The sequence below is a fragment of the Fonsecaea nubica genome, assembly GCF_001646965.1.
Source record: "Fonsecaea nubica strain CBS 269.64 chromosome Unknown Scaff27, whole genome shotgun sequence".
NCBI lineage: Eukaryota > Fungi > Ascomycota > Eurotiomycetes > Chaetothyriales > Herpotrichiellaceae > Fonsecaea > Fonsecaea nubica.
Window position 1 is genome coordinate 214,871 of NW_019173700.1, and position 26,378 is coordinate 241,248.

The 26,378-nt window shown below is 51.5% G+C and overlaps 10 protein-coding genes across 10 annotated transcripts; 6 read left to right on the forward strand and 4 right to left on the reverse strand.

The window, feature by feature from the left end:
- Window positions 1-174: 174 nt before the first annotated feature.
- AYO20_04952 (hypothetical protein) lies at window positions 175-703 on the forward strand (the record flags this gene model as incomplete). Its single annotated transcript, XM_022643246.1, has 2 exons — window positions 175-239; window positions 337-703. The coding sequence occupies 2 exons, from the start codon at window positions 175-177 to the stop codon at window positions 701-703; spliced, it is 432 nt and encodes a 143-aa protein (XP_022500814.1).
- Window positions 704-1,837: 1,134 nt separating this feature from the next.
- Window positions 1,838-3,065, reverse strand: AYO20_04953 (hypothetical protein; the record flags this gene model as incomplete). Its single annotated transcript, XM_022643247.1, has 2 exons — window positions 1,838-2,829; window positions 2,879-3,065. 2 exons carry the CDS (start codon window positions 3,063-3,065, stop codon window positions 1,838-1,840), a joined length of 1,179 nt encoding a protein of 392 aa, XP_022500815.1.
- A 1,144-nt stretch (window positions 3,066-4,209) lies between these two features.
- On the forward strand, window positions 4,210-5,355 carry AYO20_04954 (hypothetical protein; the record flags this gene model as incomplete). Its single annotated transcript, XM_022643248.1, has 1 exon — window positions 4,210-5,355. One exon carries the CDS (start codon window positions 4,210-4,212, stop codon window positions 5,353-5,355), a length of 1,146 nt encoding a protein of 381 aa, XP_022500816.1.
- A 1,293-nt stretch (window positions 5,356-6,648) lies between these two features.
- Window positions 6,649-8,417, forward strand: AYO20_04955 (hypothetical protein; the record flags this gene model as incomplete). Its single annotated transcript, XM_022643249.1, has 3 exons — window positions 6,649-6,727; window positions 6,792-7,151; window positions 7,201-8,417. 3 exons carry the CDS (start codon window positions 6,649-6,651, stop codon window positions 8,415-8,417), a joined length of 1,656 nt encoding a protein of 551 aa, XP_022500817.1.
- Window positions 8,418-8,850: 433 nt separating this feature from the next.
- AYO20_04956 (iron-sulfur clusters transporter atm1, mitochondrial) lies at window positions 8,851-11,028 on the forward strand (the record flags this gene model as incomplete). Its single annotated transcript, XM_022643250.1, has 1 exon — window positions 8,851-11,028. One exon carries the CDS (start codon window positions 8,851-8,853, stop codon window positions 11,026-11,028), a length of 2,178 nt encoding a protein of 725 aa, XP_022500818.1.
- A 3,867-nt stretch (window positions 11,029-14,895) lies between these two features.
- Window positions 14,896-18,215, reverse strand: AYO20_04957 (hypothetical protein; the record flags this gene model as incomplete). The annotated part of the gene is made up of 6 exons (XM_022643251.1): window positions 14,896-15,472; window positions 15,567-15,747; window positions 15,805-17,650; window positions 17,739-17,873; window positions 17,931-18,093; window positions 18,148-18,215. The coding sequence occupies 6 exons, from the start codon at window positions 18,213-18,215 to the stop codon at window positions 14,896-14,898; spliced, it is 2,970 nt and encodes a 989-aa protein (XP_022500819.1).
- A 656-nt stretch (window positions 18,216-18,871) lies between these two features.
- Window positions 18,872-21,505, reverse strand: AYO20_04958 (hypothetical protein; the record flags this gene model as incomplete). Its single annotated transcript, XM_022643252.1, has 2 exons — window positions 18,872-21,284; window positions 21,414-21,505. The coding sequence occupies 2 exons, from the start codon at window positions 21,503-21,505 to the stop codon at window positions 18,872-18,874; spliced, it is 2,505 nt and encodes an 834-aa protein (XP_022500820.1).
- A 290-nt stretch (window positions 21,506-21,795) lies between these two features.
- Window positions 21,796-22,695, forward strand: AYO20_04959 (hypothetical protein; the record flags this gene model as incomplete). Its single annotated transcript, XM_022643253.1, has 1 exon — window positions 21,796-22,695. One exon carries the CDS (start codon window positions 21,796-21,798, stop codon window positions 22,693-22,695), a length of 900 nt encoding a protein of 299 aa, XP_022500821.1.
- Window positions 22,696-22,935: 240 nt separating this feature from the next.
- AYO20_04960 (hypothetical protein) lies at window positions 22,936-23,389 on the reverse strand (the record flags this gene model as incomplete). Its single annotated transcript, XM_022643254.1, has 3 exons — window positions 22,936-23,071; window positions 23,119-23,298; window positions 23,349-23,389. 3 exons carry the CDS (start codon window positions 23,387-23,389, stop codon window positions 22,936-22,938), a joined length of 357 nt encoding a protein of 118 aa, XP_022500822.1.
- Window positions 23,390-24,828: 1,439 nt separating this feature from the next.
- On the forward strand, window positions 24,829-25,569 carry AYO20_04961 (Aconitate hydratase, mitochondrial; the record flags this gene model as incomplete). Its single annotated transcript, XM_022643255.1, has 2 exons — window positions 24,829-24,866; window positions 24,933-25,569. 2 exons carry the CDS (start codon window positions 24,829-24,831, stop codon window positions 25,567-25,569), a joined length of 675 nt encoding a protein of 224 aa, XP_022500823.1.
- Window positions 25,570-26,378: the final 809 nt, after the last annotated feature.

Genomic DNA, 26,378 nt, shown 5'->3' on the forward strand with positions numbered 1-26,378 from the left:
GCCTTCCCTGATCTTCACTTGTTTCCATCTCTCTCATCCTTCCAAGCTCTTGAAGCGGTGCCCATTCCTAACAAGGGGAAATTTTGCTGCAACTGAGATTAGACCGGACTCCCTCGCCTCGCCTCACTTCTCCTCCCACGTACCCTCCCTCTTGTTGTCTCTCCATCGGTCCTCATGTCACGCACGAATGAATCTCACGAGCAGAGTCCAGAGCCCAATAGCACTATTCTTGGGAGAGGGTTAGTTATGGTCCGACCCGATTCCCTCTACCTGGCCGATCAGGGAAACCCAAATGACTGACCGACCGGGCGCGGTGCTGACCGACTGAGTTTACAGGTTCATCGACTCCCCGCTGGTGACACTCATGGCGGGCGAGGAGAAGTTTTTCGTCCACAGACACATCCTCGTGGCCAAATGCCCCTTCTTCGCCAGACAGCTCGAGTCCGGACCGCCGCGGCCGCCTCTGCAGAAGGAGGAGGAGGGGGAGAACAAGCCAGGAACTGAGGAGCTGGAGTTTCCACACGACAGCAGGGACATGATCGGCCACTTCCTGGCCTACATCTACACCGGCCGGGTGGACTTTTCGCAGTCCGACGACGCAGTCCTCGCCATCTTGAAGTCGTGGGTCCTCGCGGGGGAGCTGTCCATGCCGGACTGGAAGAGCCAGCTCGTCGATCATGTCATTGCGCATTGGGCGGATTAGTAGCTGTTGGCGGGCAGCGGTGCGAGGCTTGCCTGGGAGGGAAGCCCTGGACAGTCTGCCGACCAGTGGTTGATTAGTTCAACTGTGTTGTTCCCAACACGTTTTGTGCAAGACGGGTGAAACAAATGGCAGTGAAGTGATGCTGCAGAGATATTCGGTGCTTGGTGCTCGGTGTTATGACAAGTGGGAAACTCGAAAATGTGACAGTATGACAATGGGGGTTGGACTCGTCGTCCCAACCCGTTAGGAGTGCTGAGATTACGTGCATGGGTTGAGAACCAATACCCTGGGCCAGACGAGGTATGGGGAAGATGGATCATGGGAGAGGAAACGAATGAGCTTCAGTCGTTGGCGAGCATGAAGAAGATAAGGGCCTGCAGGGCATCCAACACCACCATCACTTTGACATCTTTCTCTTTCTTTGCTGAGGCATGCATGCATATCATGACCCGTGAGAATGCAGCTGAGCGTCATTTTCACTTCTCGACAACACAATGAAGGCTTCTGGAGGGGTATTCTGGACACTGAACACTGAACACGGAAAACGAGGGAGATCATCGTAGCATATCAAACGTCAAATTGAACGAGGCAACCTCACTCACTACCTTTTGATAAAATCGCAAGAACTAATCGATACCAGATCTGAGGATAGGCAAGGAAAGAACAGGAGACGAGAGGATGGGGTACCCAGGTAGGACAGCCTTAGGTTGGATATCAGATTCCACAGCTTCCGTCCCTTGTGTCTTGTGCCTTGTCCCTCTGGATTGTCGTCGGACAGACTCGATAGAATATACATCCACACGAACCAGGTATGATCGGCTGACCAGCTGATCGCCAGTGCTGGACAGCTTTGGTGCTTCGTTGAATTTGAATCGTGGAGGTTCGTTCATGTCCAGATAGATGGTTCGAGGCCTCCAGAACAGACGGGGTCGGAAATATTCTCATGGGCATCTGGGCTGGAGATTCACCAAAGGGCAAGGATTTCAGATTGTTCGAAACATAGATCCCCAAGAGTCTCTGGATACGGTATTCGAAGGACCACTAGAAGGGGTATTGAGCACACAAGGAAGAGCCTCAGGATTGGTATCATGGGATGGTATTATACATGGTGTCCTCGACAGACTTTGTTCCGCTCTATGGCTGTTTCTCATCGGATTTCTGAGCGCTACCAAAAGTAACCTTGCCATCGTGGCCGACACTCGCCACTGATAGTCTCGGCGACGATGGCGCTGGGAACACAGGCACAGCAGAACCTGACTTGGACAGTTCGGGGTCTGTTGAGTGGACATTGGAGATAGCCTCCTCAACAGCGCCTGCAGGGGTGTCCGCAATCTCGTTCACTTCCTGTGTCGTGAGGACATCATTGACCCTCGCAGCTCGGCTTTGGATCAGAATAGTTGTTGGGCCACTAAACTGTAGAAACAGGCGGTCTCCCCAAAGGGTTCTTCGGCTCCATGTTCGAACTCGGTAAAGCAAATTCGCAAAGAATTTGTACGTGCTGCTGGTTTTCAGAGTGGCGACAAATTTCGAGGAGGGAAAGAAATTCCCGAGCTGGAGAGGGATTTGGAACCGAGCACTTGATGACTTGAATCGGAAGGGTAGAGGTGCCGGAGATGGTGATGATGAGCTGTAAGCGAGTATGTTCGAGGGATGAACAATGTATGTCTCTCCTTCTGCAAGTTCAACCGAATAAACTTGGCCCTGTCCTGCAAGCGCTAGCAGTCCCCTCCCAGTGACGTTGGAGCTTCCCCAGTATGCGAGAGAAAACCTCGTGTTTATACTCGGCTTGACGGAGAGCGTGCTGCCAGTCCACGCCAGCAGCGCTTTTCTCTGCGCCAGCTTCCAATCCATCGTACCATCCAGCTGCAGAATGGCGAAGGTGGTCATTGGCGACCTCGTTGCAATCAGAGCATTGGCGGGGGATGTCGAGGTGATCTTTTGATACAAGAAAGGTATCCCGACCAGGGCACGGCGGACGGGATTGAGGATTCGCAAGGTCGAGATTGTTCCATTAGGATCTCCGGCAAAAGCCACTAGTGTTCCCCGACGAGTATACAACTCTTGAGAGGGGGAGAGGGTAACGGAAAGGAGCGAGTACGGACTTCCAACGACTTCGAATGAGGCGTCTAATAATATGTTAGTGGATGTTTTCTTCGGACAAGGTGTTTCTCTGACCCGGTGTCGCAGCGGACAACGACCTGCTCGCCACATTGATTCTGCTAGTGTCTGTTGCAGGCGTTGCTTGCAGCGAAATGTACTTGTATCCGCCAACTCTCCGTCCAGCGACCAAATGCGCCGGATACGCCCATTTCCGGGGAAACTTGCTCAGGGCACGTAGGCTCTGAGCCGCAATTTGGGGCATCCTGGCGCCAGGTACGTTGGAGATTGTTGGATTCCAACAACAGGGCCTCGGGGACCGCCTTATTGGACTGTAGTGGCTTTCGAAGGTGCGCTTTCAAGTTTTCAAGATGCCCGTAGAAGCTGGTCATGACAAGCTCGGTGACAATTAGACCAAATATGCCAAGCCCACGCTAGGGAAGAAACGAGGCTGACTGTCTTGGCAGAGTTCTTTGCTTACTACTGCCTCCAATGCTTCCTTTGACCTTCCCACACTCCTTACCAGGTATCTTACTGATTTGGGCAAAATGCATTCGAATCTTGTTCGATCGGCCAAAGTCCTTACTTCCGCACTTCCGGGCCTTCGTGGCTGTGCTTTCTAGTGGCTTCCTCTAGATGTGATTACGCCATATGTGACTTAGCGACCCCGAACTTTGGTAAGGATTGGAAACCTTGGATCGGGATCACCATACCCCAGAAAATGACTATTTGGGAATTATGATATGGCGTTCCAAAGCAGGTGACCCTTGCAGCATATTGCGGCTCTGTGGTCGTGAGTGCTCCCTGACACGATGTCCCGGGATGCTATTCTCAGCAATGCAACTTGACCCTCTGAATTGCAGATTTGGTTGGTCTACTCGCAGGTGCAACTACTCTATGCCATTGATGTCCCAGACACATGGGAACCTACACCTGGCTGGTTGATCCATATCGCCGGAACAACGCCGTTGTCTTCCGTGGGTCAGGAATAGTCGACGACGCAACGAGAGCGGCGTTCGTGACGGGACATCCCGAGAGAAAACATGCTCATCTTTGTTCTTGCTATATGCTTCGCCACTTAGCCACATGTAGGTCAAAGGCTCGAACCTGTGATTCCAGCAATCATGAGCGAAGTTAGAGTTCTGAGCGCCTACTCTCCGAGACAAGCCCATCGTCCTGGTGTTCAATCTTCGGGCGTTATGCACCACCGACTCAGAACCTAAGACAGCTTCCTGTGATCTATTCTTGCACGAACTGTTCTGTGTACCAATACGGCACTGGAGCTCCTCACACAGGGTAATTATGCTTTAAAAGGCTCGCCTGGCACAACACGCATCTTTCTTTTGGTAGCATCTCCAGACCTTCTGCTCTACTATCACAAAGCACCTGAATAACGACCAACGACCAACATGCGTTGCATTCGACAAATCCTTGGTTCAGCCTTGGGGTATATGGCTTTCGTCTTGCCCACCCAAGCTGCTCCTCTCGATACTTCTGCTTCAGCACCACAGTCTTCCGGTAGCATTCAGTTCCCAGTCGGAGCAAATGGACCAAACGCCCCGGTCGTGTTTCCTCTCTCGAATGGATTCCCGAACATAGGAAAGGGCACCCCAGCTTTTCAACAGCTAACGGACCAAGCTCATGGTTCTATATCGAACGCACCACCACCACCATCTTTGGCTCCAGACGATCTAAGAAGTTTCAAGGTCATCCAGATCCAGGAGACTTTTGAAGTCTATTACTTCACCCAACTGCTGCTCAACATTACCAACAACGTCCCCGGCTTTGAGATCCACGATTCATCATTGAAGCAAGATCTTATTGACAAGCTGACAATCATCCAAGGCCAGGAGCAGTGGCATGCCATCAATGCCGGCAACGTTCTACAACACTTTAACGTCTCCCAGATTCAGCCGTGTGTCTTCAAATCTCCTGCGACTGACCTCACAAGCGCCATCCAAATTGCCGCAAACTTCACTGCCGTGGTGATTAGCACTCTTCAAGATGTTGCAGTCCGCCTTGGGCAAAATGGAGACTCGGGTGTGATTAGGGGCGTCGTTTCTGTGGTTGGCCAAGAAGGAGCACAGCAAGGCATCTACCGCACACTGTTCAATGATCTGGTCCCTTCAGAACTCCCGTTCCTGACTCAGTCAACCCGTGAGTTTGCGTACTCGTCGCTTCAGCAGAACTTCATTGTGCCTGGCACCTGTCCCAACGACAACACCATTGACGTGCCGATTTTCGGGACATTGAACCTCTTGACCAAGGACATCCAAGCTGTCGACCAGGAACTCACCTTCAGCATCTCGAGAGATTCGGTTCAAGGTCTCAGCCTGGTGTACATCAACCAACAGAACCTGCCAATCGTTGAAACGATCACCAACCCGTCTACGAGCAACGGGGTTACCACCTTCTCAGCCAATTTCCCTTTCAGCCAGAACTCATTGAACGGCCTTACAATTGCGGCGGTAGTCAACTCGACCGGGCCCTTTGCAAATGCAAACGAAGTCGCAAACAAGACCCTCTTTGGTCCTGGCCTGATTTACCCTAATTAGTCTTGTACCGGGCAACCAAGTGAACCTGTCCATGTTCCTCGTTCAATCTACGCCAATTTGGCACATTCGATGGCTGTCAACGCTTCAGCTTGTACATAGAGAACACTAATTCTCCTCCTGTCGGTCTCAAAATGATCCCGCAAACCTTTCCTATACTGAACATCCTTTCTCGTGAACTCTTCCCTTCAGATGGGAGGTCATCTTAGTGTGCAAATTCCCTGGACACTGAGAGACTTTTTGTCGCATTGTTCAGTATCAAGCTCTTTACCACGTTTTAGTTCTCCTCACAACTTTCCCCCAAACTTTTCCCAAACCCATCAAAATCACCATATCGAGATTGATCAGCGGTGAGCAATCCGACTGGTCAGAGCCATGACAGTCTTGGTCGCAGTCATTGTATTCATCGCAGCTCCACTATATCTTACATTTTGGCGGTGAGGCATACCGAAGCTGACTGGCGCGAACAGACAATCTATCTACCTACTCGAAAGCATTTCGACGCCTGTTGTTTGCTTCTCTCAGACCAAGAGTACGGGGTAAGTTGCCCATTTGGAGCCTCGTCCCGGCTTCCTCCTTTGGCATCCCGCGCCTCAACGCCGACTTCACAGTATTCCCCGTTCCTCCTGGTTTCCTACTGGTGCCCTCGCTGTGGTTGGACAAGTAAAGTGCGGTTCCGACACTCCGCAGAGCAGCCGATCCACACTCTGGACTTAGTCTGCTGCTTCGTGTACGTATTCAACCGAAGATCAGCCTAAAAAGGACTCTGGGGGCACAACCACTGGCTCAGTGGACAGAGCGGCGCGGCAGCTTCGCCTTTGACTCTCATACTGGAGGTGAAGTAGCCCAAAGATCTGCTGGACCGGCGTCGATCCTGTGGTACTTATTAGGGATCTCCCCTGCCTAGCAGGGCTGCCCGGGTACCTAGTCTGGCTGGGCTAGTAGCTGGGATGTGCCTCCAGGGATCGTTCCCCTCCCCTCGCCTTTTCAACTCATGCATTCAACGGTCGAGGGTTCTTTACCGTTGATATTAGAATGGAGGGTCGCCGATCACTGCCACCTGATGCCCGCTCACACGCGAGAGGGTTGCATGCCCGAAAGTTAAGGGACACTTTTTCTTTCCGCTAGAGGTTTGTTTTCTTTCTTAATCCTGAAACTCCGGCTCTTGCCCTTCTCTCCTTGCTGCAGGTTTTTGATTTTTCTTTGACTGTCGTCGACCGTCGACATTGTCATTGGGAAAACATTTTATTTGGTCTTCCCGGAGCGGCTGAGCGAGGGAGAGAAGGAGAGAAGGAAATGCCGGATCAGCGACAGCAGACTAATAGTTCTGTGCGAGACGACGATGCATATCCATACCAGCAGCTTACGGTCCTTGGTGCGCATATGTCCTCGTCTCCCTCCAAGTCATCCTCAGAATCACCGTTAACAGCGTAAAACAGCACTATGTCGTCTCGCCGAACCCATCGCATTCTGCTCCATCACAGCCTACACCTTTGTGATGGTTGTCGACATTAAGGGCGAAGAGAATGCCTCGTTTTACGCCGGCCTTTTAATCTCGGCCTTTGCTTTGGCCGAAGCCTCGACGGCTATGATCTGGGGACATATCTCTGATCGCTATGGGAGAAAGCCGATTGTTCTCCTGGGACTTGCGGGAGTGGCGTTGTCCAGTCTGCTATTTGGGTTTGCAAAGAACTACTGGGTAGCTCTCCTGGCGAGAGTAGTCGGCGGGCTCTTGAACGGAAACGTGGCCGTGATGCAGACCATGGTGGCGGAGATGGTCAAGAGACCAGAGCACGAGCGTGGGTCTGAATGAACGTGCATTCCTTCGAAGCTGACTTTTGACTTCAGCAACCGCCTACGCCGTTCAACCTTTTGTGTGGAGTTTAGGATCGATCGCTGGGTCCGCTCTGGGAGGATTTACAGCGCAACCTGCCCGATTCTATCCTCAACTCTTCTCTCCCGACGGGGTTTTTGGCGAGTATCCTTATCTCTTACCGAACCTGGTTTCTGTGGCTATCATTGTCATCGCCATCATTCAGGGATGGATCTTCCTCAAGGAGACGAACCCAGTGTCGCGAGCACCAGGCACACTCGTTACGGTCCACAATGCCGATTCGGTGGATGAGACGACGCCCTTGTGGCCGAGGCAGAGAAGGCAATCGGCGCTCAGTGCAATTTCAACAGGGACTGGTGGGCTCGGTTACGTGGCGGAATCCATGCCCGTCGCCATCGATCCGGCCTTCGACCTTCGACGGCCATCTGTGGCCTCCATCGCCTCATTCACGTCACTGGTAAAAATCCCACCACAAGTCGAGGCTGCCATCGAAGATGGGGATGACGAACAAACTGTCCGGCCGGAGAAAATCAGGGCTTTTACTAAACCCGTCGTCATGTGGACCGTTGCTCTCGTGGTGATGTCGTACCACTCGATGGCTTTCGGGTCCGTCCTCCCTATTTACCTCCTCGACGATCCACAACGACCTCCTCGAGAGCTTGACCTGAAAGGGGGCCTTGGGATGAGTCTGCACGAAGTCGGGACATACCTCGCAGTTAGCAGCGTCATGTCACTATTTTTTCAGGCCGTTGTGTTCCCCTTCTTTGTGGCGAAATTGGGCGTCTGGAAGTCAGTTTTGTCAGTGACGCTTCTTAGCCCGTTCATCCACACCGTTGTGCCGTTCGTCTCTCTTCTGCCGAAACCTGGTGCGGGCATCTATGCTGTGCTGGCATTCCAGAGCTTCACGGGCGTCGTCTCATTTCCGACCTTTTTGATACTTTTGAAGAACGCCACCCCGTCGCCGCTGGTGCTGGGCAAAGTGAATGGACTGGCCATGTCAGCTTGTTCCGCCGCGAGAACGGTGGGACCACCGCTTGTCGGGATTTTCTACAGCAGCCTTGGTTCAGCAGGGGCATGGTGGAGCTGTGCCATTGTGGCCATAATTGGGGTCATCCAGTTCTACTTCTCACCCAGGCCACGGGACGACGACGAGACGATATTGCGGAGAGCCTCTACGGCTGCCGTGGATGCTCCGCCCATGGCTGATCTGGTGCGGAGTCAGGAAGAGTAGTTTTTGTATTTGATGGGACTTTGTTCAGTGCACCTTGTGTGAAATTCTGTGGACTTTGGAGCAAAACAATCATAAATAGATTGCTGCGTATGTGTTATGGTGCTTTGGCTGGTCAACGAACAAGGCTGGCGCTAAATGAGGCTTTACATATCATAATCAAAAGTTCCACCGTATCAATCCGGCAGATTACTCAAGCCTCAAGCGCAGTCTCGGCTTAACGACCCAAGCACATTCTCCGACCATCGGCTTCGGTGATTGCGTCTTTACCTCGACAATCATGTCATTATCCTCGATTTTTCAGTCCATTTATAATTCTTGACTCTTTTTTGGGATAATCGAAAAGGTACTAGCGACCATTTCGACTAGGGGAGGAGGGAGAGTGGTGTTGACAGCTCGATACCTGCTGTGAGGGACACCAACCCCGGATCCCATCATGCTATCACGTCCACTCCTCCCCTGTGGGAAGCGCAAGCTCTACAGTGCTCTTGGGCCCTTTGCAGTAAAACAGTCACCCAGGAGTCGGAGTTATGCGCCGTCTTGTGTCTGTGCATTCTCACGCTCGGCGTTCACAAGGCGACAAGATGACTCGAAGAAAGCTGTGCACGCGACCAAGCTTGCGGAGGCACCGCCCAGCAGAGCCGACAGCTCCGAGGTCACCAAACCAGAGTCTATACAAAAGAATGAAACCCTCAAAGCCGAACCAGAGCCCTCCAAGAAAGGATCTCTCCTTTCGGAAAAGGTCGTCTCGAACAAAGAGCAACGAAAAGTTGACCTGGCCATCATGAGGGAAATGGTCCAGTATCTGTGGCCCAAGGGTGACTGGCCAACCAAGCTGCGAGTTGGTACAGCATTAGGCCTTTTGGTTGGGGCCAAGATCCTCAACGTCAATGTGCCCTTTTACTTCAAAAACATTGTGGATTCTATGAACATTGATTTCCTGGCTGTTGGAGGCACTGCCTGGACGGTGGCGGGATCGATGATAGTGGCATATGGCGCGACTCGTATAGGCGCAACGTTGTTTCAGGAGGTGCGGAATGCGGTCTTTGCCAGCGTTGCACAGAAGGCCATCCGCAATGTGGCGCGCAACGTCTTCCAGCATCTATTACGGCTGGACCTGAATTTTCATCTATCAAGACAGACCGGTGGATTAACAAGGGCGTTGGATCGTGGTACCAAAGGAATCAGCTTTTTGCTGACGTCCATGTTATTCCATATTTTCCCAACGGTGCTGGAGATTTCCTTGGTCTGTGGCATCTTGACATATCAGTATGGGGCGCAGTTCGCTGCGATCACGGCAGCTACAATGGTCGCATATTCGGCCTTTACTATCACTACGACGTCGTGGAGAACCAAATTCCGCAAGCAGGCCAACGCAGCTGACAATCAGGGTGCTACGGTGGCGGTCGACACGCTCATCAACTACGAGGCGGTCAAATACTTCAACAATGAGAAGTTCGAGGTCAACAGATATGACGCCGCCTTGAAAAAGTACGAGGACGCGTCAATTAAGGTCACCACATCGTTGGCATTCTTGAACACTGGGCAGAATATGATCTTCTCCAGCGCCCTCGCAGCCATGATGTATATGGCGGCGAACGGGGTGGCGAGTGGTTCATTGACGGTCGGAGACTTGGTCATGGTCAACCAACTCGTTTTCCAGTTGTCAGTCCCCCTGAACTTCTTGGGTTCGGTCTACCGAGAACTTCGACAATCTCTCCTCGATATGGAGACTTTGTTCAACTTGCAAAAAGTGAATGTGACGGTCAAAGAGGTTGCGAATCCGAGACCGCTGGCATTGACGAAGGGCGGCGAGATCAAGTTTGAAAACGTTACCTTTGGCTACCATGCCGATCGGCTCATCCTCCGCAATCTGAGCATGACGATACCTGCGGGCAAGAAGGTTGCCATAGTCGGACCCAGTGGCTGTGGGAAATCGACCATTCTTCGACTTCTGTTCCGGTTCTACGATGCCGACTCTGGTCAGATCCTGGTCGACGGACAGAATATCAAAGATGTGAGCCTTGATAGCTTGCGGCGGAGTATCGGTGTTGTCCCCCAAGATACACCACTGTTCAACAATACAATCGAACACAATATCCGGTATGGCAACGTCGAAGCATCCTTGGAAGAAGTCAAGAGTGCCGCGAAGCGAGCTCACATTTTCGATCTCATTGAGCGGCTGCCAGCTGGATGGAATACTATGGTTGGCGAACGAGGCATGATGATTTCCGGTGGTGAAAAGCAGCGGCTTGCTGTTGCTCGACTGATTCTGAAAGATCCTCCTCTCCTGTTCTTCGACGAAGCGACGTCGGCGCTGGATACTTATACCGAGCAGACGCTCTTACAGAACATCAATAGTATCCTGAAGGAGAAGGGTCGGACCAGCGTCTTTGTCGCACATCGGCTTCGCACCATTTTTGATTGCGACATCATCTTCGTCCTGAACGAAGGCAAAGTCGTCGAACAAGGCACCCACGCCGAGCTTTTGGCGCGTGAAGGCCTTTACGCTGACCTCTGGGCAGCTCAGGAAGTGTCAATTGGACAAGACATGACGCTTGAACGATCCCTGGAGGAGAAGCGACAGAGTGACGAAAAGGAGACTCAATCTTGATTTCAACAAGCCTTGACCTTGCTCACCTTGAAGCTATCGAGTTGAAAAGGGGATGCGTCTGTCGGTCCCTCCGCCAGGCCAGACGCGGGGCCTAGACGTGTTTCTTTGGAAATTTACGCGTGTGTGAGCAGAAAAAAAGCCTTTGTGTTCTCGCATGGTTAGGGCGTGCTAGGCAAGGATGCGACGCCTTTTGGAAGGAGAGAAATCGTGGTTAGCCTTGCTTCGAGAACACTAGGCGAGATGTGATGATCTCCAGACAAAGGTGGAGGAACTATCGAGACTATCGAGAAAGGCGCCCATTTCGTCAAAGGCTCACCATCAGCCAGGTTGCCAGGGGAGCGAGATGATGGACAGCACTGGGCAGAGACAAGTGCAGAGACCAGGACAGGGGTTCAACGAATTTCATTTTCGCACGTGGCGTCCAGACTGTGGCATCAGGTCCACTCCTTGAGAACGGCCACCACTGCATGGAGTCTAGCGAGAAGCCCCCGAGTGCCGATCTCTCGATGGTGTTGGATGTCTCTGTTGGATAAGACAGGCATGGACAGGCAAATAGGCCAACGCGGGCGTGGGAAGCTCGTGGGGGAAACACCGAGTACAGAGCGCAGTTACACAGGTAGATTGGATTCCCATCTCAGGATAGACAAGCAGGACTCTCGCATCTCGTTTCAATACTTCGATTACACGTGCTACAAGTAGTAGGTGATCCTTGCTGCACCACATGGGCGTCGTTTGGGCTAGAACTTGTGGGATTCAACCGCTACTCGTATAGAATTACTTGCCACTTTGTAAGGAGTACGAGGTATTCCGAAGATACTTGGTACTGGTACCTGACAAAAATCACCCGCATCGACGCTAGGCACCGTGGTACCTAACGATGGCCTCCCTAGTCGGGCTCGCTAAGGGTCATTAGCCCGTTAAGGTGGCACCGGTGCCACCATCGAGAGCAGGTCCAACGGGGCCAAGCAGCCCTAACGTCTGACTAAAAGCCACTGAGCTTGGAAGTCTCGCAGCCCGAGAAATTGCACTTGCCACGATGCCACACTGCCCAACTCCCCTTGATCCCATTATCCACTTCCAAGTCAATTTGCGGCGAGACTATGAGAGTATCACTAGGTACTGTAGGTACAAGTCCTTGTCCTCGTAGAATGCTCGGGGGGGACTCCATGCCTGATAACTTGGGTCAATCGCTTGGTGGCAGAAACGGTTCATCCATCCCACAGACCTTGACCTGAGCTACTTGTACATACATACCAACCTCAACACCTCCTTCCCTAGACGCATATTTTGCTTTTTTGCTTCTTTTTCTTGTTCTGCCCACTCCTCGGTACTCGCAAACGCATTCGCTCGTTCGTGCGAACCCTCGAATAACCTTTGATCCTACTGCATGCTTGCAACACTCCGCTCGTTTCAGAAATCCCAAGAGCTTGCATTAGGGCCCCTGTCAACCCACAAGAAACTCTGAACTTCCCGGGGAAACATCTGGCGCATCACGATATCCCGCTCGCCTACTGCCTACTACTTCTAATACTTCGACCCTTTTTTGTGCGCCGCACTTCGCCTGAGAAAACCGAGTCCGAAAAGCCCGGAAGAAAGCTGCTCATTCGACCCAAAGGTCAGCCATTCGTTTTTTTGCACAGCGCGGCTGTTCACAAGACACCATCCGACCGCCCGGGGCCCGCTGTTCGCCATCTTTGCTCCTCCACAGAAAGACCTTTCCCTCAACCCCCCCCCCCCCGAACCGAAGTATCCGAACCAAAGATAAGAAAGGGCGTGGGACATCAAGGCGCGAGCTTCCGAGCGAGCAAGGAACCCTCCTTTATCGTCATATCAAACGGCAAACCGTCTGCGAGGATTTCTGACCTCTGAAGAACCAGGCCACTCCAAAAGCCTGGAAGAGGAGGCAACGTCTATCCAAAGGACCAGGCCCGCCACCGTAGATCAGCTTACACGAAGGCTCAACACTGCTATTTAAAAACACCATCCTACCTGCGAAAGGGACTCGCATCACTCTCTTAGAAGTTTGGAAAGGCTGTTCACATACACAAAATGGGTCTCTTCGACAAACTTCAAGCAAGTAAGGGTGCCCCGTTCTCCCTTGATGCTACTTCTCCAACCACTCCCCCAATGCATCCTACTTGGGAAATATGCTCAACTGACCTCGTAACAGAACTGGAGCTTTACCGTCTCGAACAGAAGTACGCGCGTCGCAAGAACCGGACGACATTCACGACGGGCGCGGTATATCAGGACGGCGAATACTTCTACACAGGCGCCGCCGACTCGCGGAGCCCGACCATGTCGACCAACTCGACTGGCAATTCCAACAACACCTCTACAAGTAACAAGAGGAGGACGGTGCTGTGGGTGCCACCCGAGCAACGGAGATGAATGAACAAGACAAAGTGATGACGGGCTGGTCAGCCGTTTTTCTGGTGGCCTGCCTATGCCGGACTTTTTTGAGGGAGATTGCTTTCGTGTGAATATCCTCTTATTGTCTTTTGGGGTTTTTTAAAGCATAGCACCGGCGTTTTTTGTGTCTGGTGAGGCCTTTTTTCTGAGTTTTGCGTGTCGATGCACTCGCTGCCTTTTTTTTTGCGCTTCTCTTTTGTCTTTCAATGGAAGTATGTGATTTCGGAACGTCGACATTTTGGATGAGCGAGCAAGCAGGGTTACGAATGGGACAAGGGGAGGAGGGGGGGAAGAGAGGAAGAACGAGTGAGTGATTTGGTGGAAGAGGCTCGAGGCTAGATGCGTGAGACGGTAAGGCTTGAGGCTTTGAAGAGTCGGATTTCAGATCTGCGATTGAGAACCGTGCGAGGGGTGGTTGTCCGCCGTTCTGTTAGGAGTGGTGGTTGATCGGCCAATGCTTTGGCGGTGGTCTGGTCTTTCAGGCAAGGCAGTCAGTAAGTAGCGGTGTATGGATAGCATAGCTGATGCGCACTCACTTGCACTACGACATAGAGATTAGAAAGGGGAGAAAGAAAGAAGATACACTACCTACCTACCTACCTACCTACATGAGTACCTACCTACCAACAGTACCTACACACAATAGGTCCACGCCTGTCCTCGGTCCCTACTTGGTACCCTACATACTTTGTACCGAGTATCCCATTTCAATCCACATGTTCCACAGCAATGCGGCACCCGGCTGATCTACATACCATACTGCTGATCATGTCCTGATCTGACCTATATATACATCATATGTACCGAGTACATACACGCATACCTACGTACCTACGTACCTACGTACCTACGTACTTTTCTATGCCGTGAACGTGTCCTTGGTGTTTACTACAGAGTCAAGGGAGTACATACATACATACATATATGTGGGGTCCACGATGATCGCTTCGTCATCTCGTCGTCATCCCGTTCATGCATGCATGCATGCATCCATATCCTCATTGATCCTTCCTCCGCCTTTTCCCAAGTGTCCGCCCTTCCGCCGTCACTTGGAAAGTTCCGGATGCCGGGAAATAAAAGCCCACGAGGCCACGAGGCCACGAGGCCCACGAGGAGGAGGCTCCAAGGGTACAAAAGGCTGATGATTATCACACTCCCCCATCCATCCGCGATTGCTTGCCCTCGAATCAATCAAATATAGATGTAGATGGACATGGTAAACGCCATCCGGCTGGCCTCATGTATACATTCCATTTTCACCAGTCAAGTCAAAAGAGAACAGAAACACAGGTTCGAGCCGCCAATACAATTTGCCCAGACAACAACAGGGTCCTTTGGTTGATACATGTAATTCCTCCTATTATACGGCCCCTACTGCTAATCCCATCTGTCCGTCCTGTGAGGTCCAAGTCTCCTCATCAGTCAGACTCGAGAGACTTCTCCTCACAAATGTCCCTACTTCTTCTTCTCCCTGTCTTTACTCCCCCCAGCCCTGGCAATCCCGCTCGCAAATTTCCCAAAACCCCCTGCCAGACTATGGCCTCGTTTATGCGGACCAACTCGATCGTCTCCAGCGCCCACCGTCCTAGCACCAGGGCCCCCGACACCTGTTATTGCCAGCCCAGTTCCTGGCTTGACCAGCCCTGATCCGGTGCCAGTTGCGCCAATACCACTCAAAGGTCGTCCACCGTGTAGTTTATGTCCGCTTCGAAATGCATCGCCGTCGGTTACTCCACCGATACCACCATCTCGTAAACTCGCACGACTTGAGCGGCCGGCATCATCAGCCGCGCTCTGTATTGCAGAAATAGGCGTTTCTGCATCAAGTTCCCCCCTCAGAAGTCTCTCGTTCCGACGCCTCGCGCGTTCCTGGGTCTGTTTGAACTTGTCAAGCAGTTCGGGCCATTTAATCTCGTTGATACCGACAGCGGCTGTAGCATCACGCGTTCGTGAGAGACGAGAGCTGACAGTGCTGTTTAGAGCGCTGCCGGTTGTAGCAGGCAGAGAAGTCGAAGAAATTCCCGAGCCCACACTAAAGGGCCACACAGTCATGTTAGATAATACGATTAACACAAAAAAGCGCTGGTTGGACAAGATTAAAGGGAAAAGAAATGGACTCAACGTACGATGGTCTGGCTGAAGTAGGCATCGAGGCCGGTGTATGCAACAACCCTATGGCCGAGACACTGTTGAGGCGGTTTTTCAAGGCACCAAAGGCAGAGGATTGAGGGAGCAACATGAGAAGACCGTAGAGACATTTATAAAGGTAGGGATAGCGATCGGGCTCGAGGAGTTGGAGTCGTAGATCTGTGAATTCTCAGCATTCGCAACCAAAGCAGGAGGAAAAAAGGGCTCAGAACTTACATGTAAAGACAGGACTTTCTAGTAACTGCACCAACTTGTCGATCTGGATGAGCATATTGACCGTCATTTCCAAGTCAGCAAAAATCTGGAGTAGATTGTAAGCTTGCTCATATGCTTGGGCCAGGAGGCACAGCGAAAACGTAGCCACAGCATTGTGACACCAAGCGCGAAACAGAGCCACAAAGAACATCTGCCCCTCCTTGCTGTCCGGGTTTCGAAGCCTTTTCCTCAGCTCGGCTAATTCAGGCGCCGTGATGAGGTTGTTGTTGAGATTCTGGATCATGATACTCGCAAACTCGATATCTTCACCCTGTTCGATGCAGTCGGCCAATGTCCTATAGATGCGCTCGGGTTGGAGGTTGATACACAATTGACGAATAATCAAGTTGCCTCGGATCTCCAGCAGCTTACGGTCGGTGGAGAAGAGCTGGAGCAACGCCACCATGAAGGATGTGAAGTATCCGTCTTCGCTGTTCTTGGAGATCTGTGAAAGAAGCTGCAAATCGCGTGTCACGACAGCTTCTGCCGGATCGGAAAGCGTCTTGAGCAGGGCAGGAAACGTCCCGTCATTGAAGGCAAGGACCTTCTTCGGCGCTTTTCTGTGAAGCATAATCAGCCAGCTCAATGCCGCCACTCGTGTCTCTTCGTGTTCGTTGAGGAACTGTAGCGTCAACGCGTTCACTGCTGCCGCATAGTCGAGGTCAGCCATGGGTTGCGGTGACGGCGCTGCGGTAGACCGGGGCGTGACCTCTGGAGGCGACTGCTCTATCTCGGAAGACGCCTCCGGAGGAGTCTCGTTTTTGCTATCCGCCTGCGAAGGTACACTCTTGGTTGTCCCCCCTGATTGTCTTTTCTCAGAACCTTCGCCGTCCCGTGTCGTCACACTCACCAGGGTACCGGATGTGAGCGCACCCTGGTCATCGTTTGATACCTCATCTTGAAAGGTGACGATGTAATCCATCAAGGACCTGTTGACCTTACTGGCGGTTGTTCTGACTTGTTCCGACTGCGCCGAAAGTGCTGGGAGAACACGAGATAGCAGGCGAGGCACGAATTGCAGAATTTCTTCCGGGCTGATCTCGAAGAAGCTGTCAATCCATCGCAGAGCGACGATGCCGATCTCTTCTTCTTTTTGTTTGGACAACCCTTCAAGTCGTAGTTGTGGCGCGGTCTCTTTACTGGACGAGACATCGACAAACTTTAGCAAGATGTCGAGGATTTGTGCGTAATCCACCTGTACATCTTGTCCAGGTATCCAATCACCGTCGTGCTCCCCGAGTTCGTTCAGTTCATCTTGAGCGGTCCCAGACTCGGAATCTTCGATGGCATTCTCATTCGACTGACTACCGCGAGCCGTAGTGCTGCCCGCATCAGACCCAGGTCTACGATTGCCAGCTCGAGTGCGGCGACTTTCGGCAATCCCGCGCTTGATCTTTGCGATTTTCTTGATCTCGCCAAGGAAGCGCTCAAGCAACCCTTGCGTCGCCACATACACGTCCCGATTCGGATCTCCGAGGAATTTGAAGAGGCCTCCAAGAAAAGCTGGTAAGTAGTGTACAAGTTCCAAATCGGGAATGGTGTCGAGAAGGGTCAGCCATGAAACCAGAAAGGTGCGCGTAAATGGGTTGATGACGTGAATGCGCTCTTCGAGAAGGGGAATGAACTTTGCAAGGGAGAAGGTTGTGGGGAGGTCGGCGCTTTCCTTGTCTGGATCGAGTTGTTCGCCGTCCTCATTGAAATTGAGGACTGAAACGTACGAGGCCGCGGACTCGGAAACAATGTCCTTGATTAGACGGTCGAGGAGCTCCGCGCCGTTCTTCACTGAAAGCTCTGAGTCGGCTGCAAGCTGTTTGGTACAAAGTTAGCAGCAACGACAGCCGAGGGAAGTCCATTCATGCCTTGCATAATGCATCAAATATGTCGTTGAAGAAGACCAGTATCTCTCCCTTGGCCACTTTGGCAATGTTGTACATGGCCTCGCAGGCATAATAGCGTACACGGGCGTCTTGATCGGTAAAGCATGCTAGAACAGGTGGAACAATATCAGACAGATAACGGGCGACCTCATCCTAGAGACAGTAGTTATCAGCATAGGGGCGCCACATATAATGACGGGATAGGCATACAGAGCCCAAGGCGATCGAAGCAGCCGCTAGACCAATGAGTCCTCCATTACGGGCATGTGGAAGGTGCACAGCATAGGCATAGTCGTGACACAACTGATCAATCGTCTTCCGGATCTTGTCATATTCTTTGGCGGCACTAGCCTCTCGGATGAAACGCTCGAGCCTTGTGGGAATCAGCAACAGTCACGAATATCTCGAATTTGTGGTGGAGTCATACTCGAGGGCGCCCTGCTTCCTTTTATCGTAGAGCTTGTCAGTAAGCAGCCGTTGAACTGCGGGATCCATGGCGTTCTGTGGATTGAGTGACGCGGGTCTTCAACACCATCATCGGATGTGCGTTATACGCCCAAAGTGGCAACAAGGTTTGTGGAGGTGGAAAGGCCAATTTCCGGTGCAACGGCGACAGACTCTGGTCCCAAGAGGGTGTCAGACAGTCTGCTCAGACATTAATAGTGTAGAGATGGTTAGATGGGCATTGTGAGAACCGGAGTGAGGACTTGGGAAATAGGGTGGTTGATGAGAAGAGACGCGTCGTTTGGTGCAGGTCCAGATGCAGGTCGAGTTCGTGGGGTCCAAACGAAAGTTTTTGGCGTCGCTGTCACCGTCACCGTCAGTCACTCACTTTCCCTTTTTTTTTCTGCTGCAGCCACCACAACCACTCGATTGGGTCACTGGCTGAAACGGTCATTGCAGGGATTCGTACTTGCTTTCATTCGCCAGGGTTGCCCTCCAGTCTATTCACCTGCGTGCCCATCCTTCATCCTTGCTCACGCGAGCTGCATCCGCTATTTGTGACCTACCGCCGTCCCTCCTTACAAATGGTTACAAGGCACGCAAGGGAATAATGCCACCTACAGTAACTACCAAGTACAATCACCCAATATTCGACCAATCCCACTCAACCCTCGCAATGCTGCCTGTAGCAACTTGGCAAACCATGCTTAGTGGCTGATATACTGGAACACCGCACTCACTGCCTCTTCCGACGCCTCTTGTCGAAGCAAGAGGTCTTGAATCTTGCCGAGAGGGCCCTTCTCTCCAGAGTTGACGAAATGATTCCAAGAGCTTGTGTCACCGTAAAGCATGGCTGGCGCCTTGATTTGTTGTGTGCCGTCTGGTTTGCACCGTTTACATTTGAATGTGTCATGGGTGTCACTGGTGGTATCCGGTTTGAACTGGAACAGCTCTCGCAAGGAATCGAGAGTAAAATGCCGCTCGACATCTTCCGCCGAATCTACCACTGTCGACGAAAGGGCCTGCTTATGTGATTGGCGCTGGAAAATCTTCTCTTCGATTGTACCTGTCCCCATGAACCTGTACACGAAGCAGTCCTTTTTCTGGCCATCGCGCCACACACGAGCAAGAGCCTGCTGGTCAGCTGCCGGATTCCAATCCGGGTCAAACAGAACAAGACGATTGGCACCGATCAAGTTGATACCACAGCCACCGGCCTTGCTGCTCAATAAGAAGACGAATTCTTCCCCGTTGGGATCGTTGAACTTGTCCACGAGCTTCTGTCGTTTGTTGACATTCATGGTGCCGTCGAGTCGAAGACATCCGTAATTGCGCGCACGGCATAGCTTCTCAAAGACATCCAAAGTCTGAGTGTAGTTGCTAATGAGCACAATCTTGTCGTTCGTGTCTTGACGGATCCGAGCAAGCATACGCTCTAGAACCGAAAATTTGCCAGAGTGCCATGATTTGACATCACGGTCGCGACCACGAGCCTCTTTGGGAACATAGTCATCAGGCCAGTACTTCTCGCTCCCTGGAAGGTCTTTCTCCAGGTCCAAAAGATCGGGATGATTGCACAGCTTCTTGAGAATGCCGATTGCTTTCAATGGCTGGCTGCCTTTGCCTCTTAATAGACTCTTGATGTCAGGGCTTTGAATGAAGTGGTTATAAAGATCTTTCTGGAATGGGGCAAGGTTGCAGAACACCACATGTTCATACTTGACAGGCAAGTATTTGGACAGGATGTCGTTCGTCCTTCGGATGATGAATTTCTTGACTAGCGACCCCAGCTCGGCATTGGCTTCTTCACCCTTTTGCTTGTCCGCGTCTGATCCGGCAGCATCGCGACCGCGGAGAATAGGCAGTTCAAATTTCTTCCGGAAGTCGGCCTTGGTCCCCAGGTAACCCGGATTTGCGAAATCCAGCAAGGCATAATACTCAGTGAGATCGTTCTGGATAGGTGTCCCTGACAGAATGACCCGTCGGTCAACATTCAACCCGGTCAATGCCATATATGTCTCGCTTTCGGAGTTCTTCAAGCGGTGTCCTTCATCACATAGCATCAACCCAATCTTAACGTCTTTGAGCTCCTCGATATTCAACCTGAGGGATTCATAGGACACGATCAGGACGGGTCTCGCAATGCCTCGGCCGGTGGCCATTGCCCATTGTTTCAATTGCATCGTGAGCTCTTCCTTCGTCGCCTTTCCGTCAATGGCAAAGGGGTTGATAGCGCCCTCACCGAGCCATTTAACAAGTTCATTTGCCCAGTTTTTCACCAAACTGGCGGGGCATGCAATGACACATTTCTGAATCGTGGATTTGCCGGCCTCCGGAGATTGCTTGAGTAATGTCCACATGAGGGTGATGCATTGTAGAGTCTTTCCCAAGCCCATTTCATCCGCCATAATGCAACCCTTGGCCTTCTCATCCACAAGACCTGTGGTACACCTGTATAAAAATTTGACTCCTTCTACCTGATGGGGTCGCAGTACTTTAGCCAGCCTGGGATCAATGACCACCGGTACTTTGGGTCTCTCGCCTTCTACTTGTTTCTTGATACCCAGTATTTCGGCCAGGCTTTTGTGCATGAGAGGGGTGTCAAGCTTCGGCTTTTCCTCCACTTGTTTGTCCGTAGGCTTCTCCTCAGGCTTCTCGTCTATAGTTGGGTCATAGAGGACGATTGCGAATTCTCCACTGGGGTCATGTAGAGGCTTATTGACGAAACCATGACCTCGGCGCATTCCCAGACTAGGCGCTGGTCGTGACGGATCGAAAGCATTCTTGTTGATCAAAGGGATGGAGAATCGAGCCCGAAACGTCGTTTCTTTATCCTTGACCTTGAAGATTGGAAACCGGTCTTTGAGAGTCACAGATTCTTCATCGAGCGTAAAACCACCACTTGTGTCTTCAGCCCCGCCGTCCACTTCGGCATAATTGACCTTCCTTCTCTTTCTGGCTGGCTCGCCTTTGGACTTGCGGGAATTGGCTGAACCGGGACATTTGAAAGGCTTTATGAGACGGTCGATGGCTGCAGGCGAATTGACACTGAGTCTACCAGCTTTTGCTGGGTGTATGTTTTCCTTGTCATGCTCAAGCGAGATGGATTTGGTGCGTATCCTGCGGCAAGGTTAGAATATGCAGGTTATAGAATGACACACACATACATGTTCGGACGACAGATCGCGGTAGAGCAACAGACACCGTGACTACCCTGAGTTGGGCCTGGCAGACACTCTTGATATCTACGTGAACAACAATGGTGGCAGTGGTAGAAATCCCCAGTCACGGTTGTACGCGTCGTGAAGGTGACGCGCGTTCACGTGCAACTTCTCGGCCATTAGGACTTGCCTTGGGAGGACCCCACGAACAACCACCGCGGCCAACGAAATACCTCCGAGAGGCCACCAAGACCACCTCACAAGACTCGACGCAAACAATTTTCAAGATAAAGACAGCTGGGCAACGCTCTGATACCCCTTTTCATACCAAATAATGCGTGGCTATCACATCAATCTGGAGGAGTGTCGTTTATCTAAAGATCATTGTCTGCAAACCATGATATAAATCCAAAGAATCACAACCGACCTCGATTTAAGGAGCTCGCCTATCTTCTTACTGCGGGCTCAAGATGTCGGCAGACTTCTGGGCTAGCTATATCTCTGGGGCATTGGGGATATTGGTGGGTAATCGCCTCGATGTCCTAAAGGTCGCCGCTCAAGCAGGCACTAGTGGTGTCGTTGCAGAACCGACGCTGCAGCATGACTCGAATCGACGTCTTCAGAGAGTCACAGCATTGTTCAGAGGAGCTGCCGCCCCCATTCTAGGCTATGGCGCATTGAACTCCATACTCTTCATGACATACAACCGGTCCCTGAAGTTGATGGATCCAAGCATATTTGACTACACAAAGCTGGCTGGCGTTGACTTGAGCAAGATTTGGGCGGCGGGCGCGATTGGAGGACTCGCTACATTTGTCGTCTCCGCGCCGTCAGAGCTCATAAAATGCAGGGCCCAGCTTATCGTGGGTGGACAAGGTTCTTCATATGGAGTATTTAAAGAAATATGGAAATATGGTGGGCTTCGAGGGCTCTACTACGGAGGCACAATCACTGCTGTTCGAGATGCCGTGGGATACGGCTGGTATTTTTGGTCGTACGAGCTAACCAAGCGATTGCTTCTTTCTCGACAAGCCGATCCATTCGCTTCTCCTACTGCTGCAGAAGTTCTAATAAGTGGCGGTATTGCCGGAGTCGTCACCTGGGTGTCCATCTATCCTCTGGATATCATCAAAACCCGTCTCCAGACGCAGCCTTCCCCAGCCACAGAGTGCCAAAGGCTTCTTCCGGGAGCCAACACAGCGTCTGCCCAAGCGAAGACAAGTTTGACCATCGCTCGGGACATTTGGCAAACCTCCGGAATGGGCGGCTTCTATCGGGGAATTGGCATATGTAGTTTGAGAGCGTTCATCGTGAATGCAGTCCAGGTAGGCCGCTCTCTGGTTCCATCATCATCCCCTACTAACCTTTAATAGTGGTATGCATACGAAAGGATCATGATCTTTCTGGGGAACCACCAGTGATTAGACCGAGATGTAAACAGTGAAAACCAAACGGTGTCAGTTCAGTTGGCTCGACATGCTCATTCAAGCGGGTTACTTCTGACAAGAGTCGTGTCTTTTGCGATTTTGCATGCGCATAGTTTCGTCATAAAGTCGTCCACATGAGGACATCGAGGATTCTAGTGCATCTGGATCAATACAGCTCACATCTCAATGTTCCATGTCTTTCATAGTCTCGTTGTCTGGAGCGTTTTCCGAGGAATGAGAGTGACGTTTGTCTGTGCCCAAGCCTACGGCTGCATCTGCAAGTCTTTGAGTGTGTACCTCCTCCTTGAGCATTCGGACACTATTCCACAGTCAGGTTGCTTCATGGCGTCAAAGGATGGCATGTACCGTCTCTTGTGATTCTTCCCTCTCCTATGCTCGTTCAGATTGTGGCTGTCTGAGAAATATTTGGCGCATTCGACACAATAGAAGGCGCCCAGTCCGGGCAGGTCCTCGGAGGCTTTAAGACCCTTGTGTAGAGCAAGATGTCGGGGTGATTTGAGGTCGGCTTTGACTTGATCAAGGTCGCTGTAATGTAAAGGTTAGAGGATAACTATTTCAAGGGCATTTGTACGGACCGGGTGCGACGTTTGGTCTTGGTGCGTTTGATACTACCCATGATATTCCCCGAAGAACAATCCGCAAGGCTTTCGGCTTGAGTTTTCCGCTGGCGAGAAATACTAAACCATAGACATGCGAGGCTGTTTTTGGAGCGCACAGGCGGGATGGCAATGTTTGTGGGCCGACAATTCTTTTGGAAGCGGCCAGAGCAACTTCTGCGGCAAAGGCTTGCCCAACACAGTGGGTGCCAAGCCTCCGCCAACAAAAGCGCGAGATGCCGACTGGGTCAAGGTAGCGGCATCTGCCGGGGCTCTTCTCGGACTGGCTCATCCAACCAATCATTTGGCCCCTAAATCTGGGACAATGCATTGGATCTCATGTTGTCTTCTCTGGGCTCGCCTCACCAGCTTGGAAAACATGACATACCCTGCTCTTCCGATTACGCCAGATTGAGCGCTACGAGACCTGATTAAGGCGGTCAAAGATGCTGGGAAACATCATCGAGAGCTCTTCCATATATGGAACTCTTCAAGGGGGCTTGAAAAAAGAAAAGAGTGGTAACGAGGGGGCTTTCCCGCGCATCTGGTTCGACGAGGTAATTACATCATTCTTGATTGGCTAGACGAAAGGTCTGCAGGCCAGAAGAAAAATTGCAGGCTTGAGGCATTTGCTCGGAGCATGGGGTAGCGGTGGAGCACATTGCCTAGGTAGGAGCTTCGGAATGCTTTAGGCGCTGGTTTGTTGTGCGGCAAGATCGGTCTGGTGGAAGCATGGTATATATCTAGGGCTAAGGGTATTTGTTTGAATTTCTGGAACTCTCTTCGAGTAAAAAAAATATTTTGCAGCCCATCGTTGCGTAGATGAGGAGGAGAAGTGGTTGCTGCAGCCATTGACCATTGCCGCAGTTGACGTCGTCCCAGGCTTATCGTGCCTTTTGCCCTCTTTGCCCGAGGCTGATTGGCGCTGCACCTTTGCACCCTGGGAGCTTGCAACAACTCCTCCCACCCATCCACATCTCCGTCCACAGCTTCTTTTAATTCTTTTCACCTCTCCACTCTCTCTTGATCCTGTTGCCAGCTCTACACCGAGCTTGGGATTTCTGTACCTGTTACTAGAGATCAAGTATTGTCGCCAACATGATGTCCACGAGGCCTCTGGGCCGCCTGGCCTCCCGCATGGTAAGTGCTCTGCTTGCATCATAGCACTGTTCGCAACCTTTTCAGTTGCTGCAACGACACAATTATTGCTTTGCTTCTTGCTATTGCCCATAAGCGTTTGCTGACATGTATCTCGAAAATAGGGTGCCAAAGTTGGTTCTGTTAGTCCTCTACCCATCTCGACCCGGGAGCAACAACAGCTCGCTAACAGTCCAAAACAGCCCTTGCGAGTATCCAGAATGGGTTATGCTACCGTCTCAGACGATCCGCTCAGCAAAAATAAGTTATATCTTGCACAAGTGGTTTATTCGAGGATCCTAACAGCCCGATACAGGTTGAGATGACCAACTGGGAGAAAGGTCACTACATCAACTACAAGTGAGTGTCCGGCGCTACTGGAAGTGGTTGATAAAAACATGCCAGCGGCGCTGACAACTTCTATAGGAAGATGTCGGAGAACCTAGCAATCGTCCGCAGCAGACTTAACCGCCCTCTCACATATGCTGAGAAGGTTCTGTACTCACATTTGGACGACCCGCACGGACAAGACCTCGAACGTGGAGTTTCCTACCTCAAGCTCAGACCTGATCGAGTAGCATGTCAAGATGCTACCGCCCAGATGGCTATTATGCAGTTCATGTCCGCTGGCATGCCCTCAGTCGCTACGCCGACCACCGTCCACTGCGATCATTTGATTGAAGCCCAGGTTGGTGGAGACAAGGATCTGGAAAGAGCCAAGGATATCAACAAGGAGGTCTACGATTTCCTGTCGACTGCTTGTGCCAAATACAACATCGGCTTCTGGCGTCCTGGCTCGGGTATAATCCATCAGCTGCTGCTTGAAAATTATGCCTTCCCAGGCGGTCTAATGATCGGAACTGACTCCCACACTCCCAATGCTGGTGGTCTCGGCATGATTGCAATCGGTGTCGGTGGAGCCGACGCTGTCGATGTCATGGCAAACTTGCCGTGGGAATTGAAGGCCCCAAAGATGATCGGAGTCAAGTTGACCGGTGAACTATCTGGATGGACTGCTCCAAAGGGTGAGACGACCCAGCTCAAGTCATTTGCATTTGACTAAACTCTCACTTTCATTTGACTAAACTCTCATTTTCATTTGACTCAACTCTCATTTTCATTTGACTCAACTCTCATTTTCATCTGACTAAACTCTCATTTGCATTTGACTAAACTTTGACTGCAGATATCATTCTCAAGGTTGCAGGTATCTTGACAGTCAAAGGTGGTACTGGGTGAGTTCTCATTGTCTCTGAGCTCTTGTTTTACTGAGACAGGTTCTGATGTGACTGTAGGGCAATTGTTGAATATCATGGTGAGTGTACTTTCTGTCCATTGCAGACTTGAGTTTTTTGCCGGCTTGATGTGTCCATACATCATACCTTTCTGGACGATTACACCCCCAGTCACAACACACCAACTTGGAGCGTGTTGCGGTACGCAGAGAGCCTCATTCTGGTCCTTCTGGTCCTCCTTCTGGCCCTCCTTCTGGTCCTCCTTCTGGTCCTCCTTGTGGTCCTTCTTCTGGTCCTCCTTCTGGCCCTCCTTCTGGTCCTCCTTTGGGTCGTATCCTTACTAGAAGTCCTTCCGGGCCACCCATCTAGAAGTCCTTCTAGCTCACACTCCCGGAAGTCGTGGCTTATCCGCCTGGAAGTTCTTCTGAACCACCTACCCAGAAGTTCTCCTGAACCACCTACCTAGAAGTTCTTCTGAACCACCTACCCAGAAGTTCTTCTGAACCACCTACCTAGAAGTCCTTCTGGCTCACTGGCCTGGAAGTAACTTTGAGCCACCTTCCTGAAAGTTCTTCTGGCGCACCTTCCTCCCGAGCATGGTGTTCCTACCCTCGCAATCTCTCCAGGCAGGGAGTTG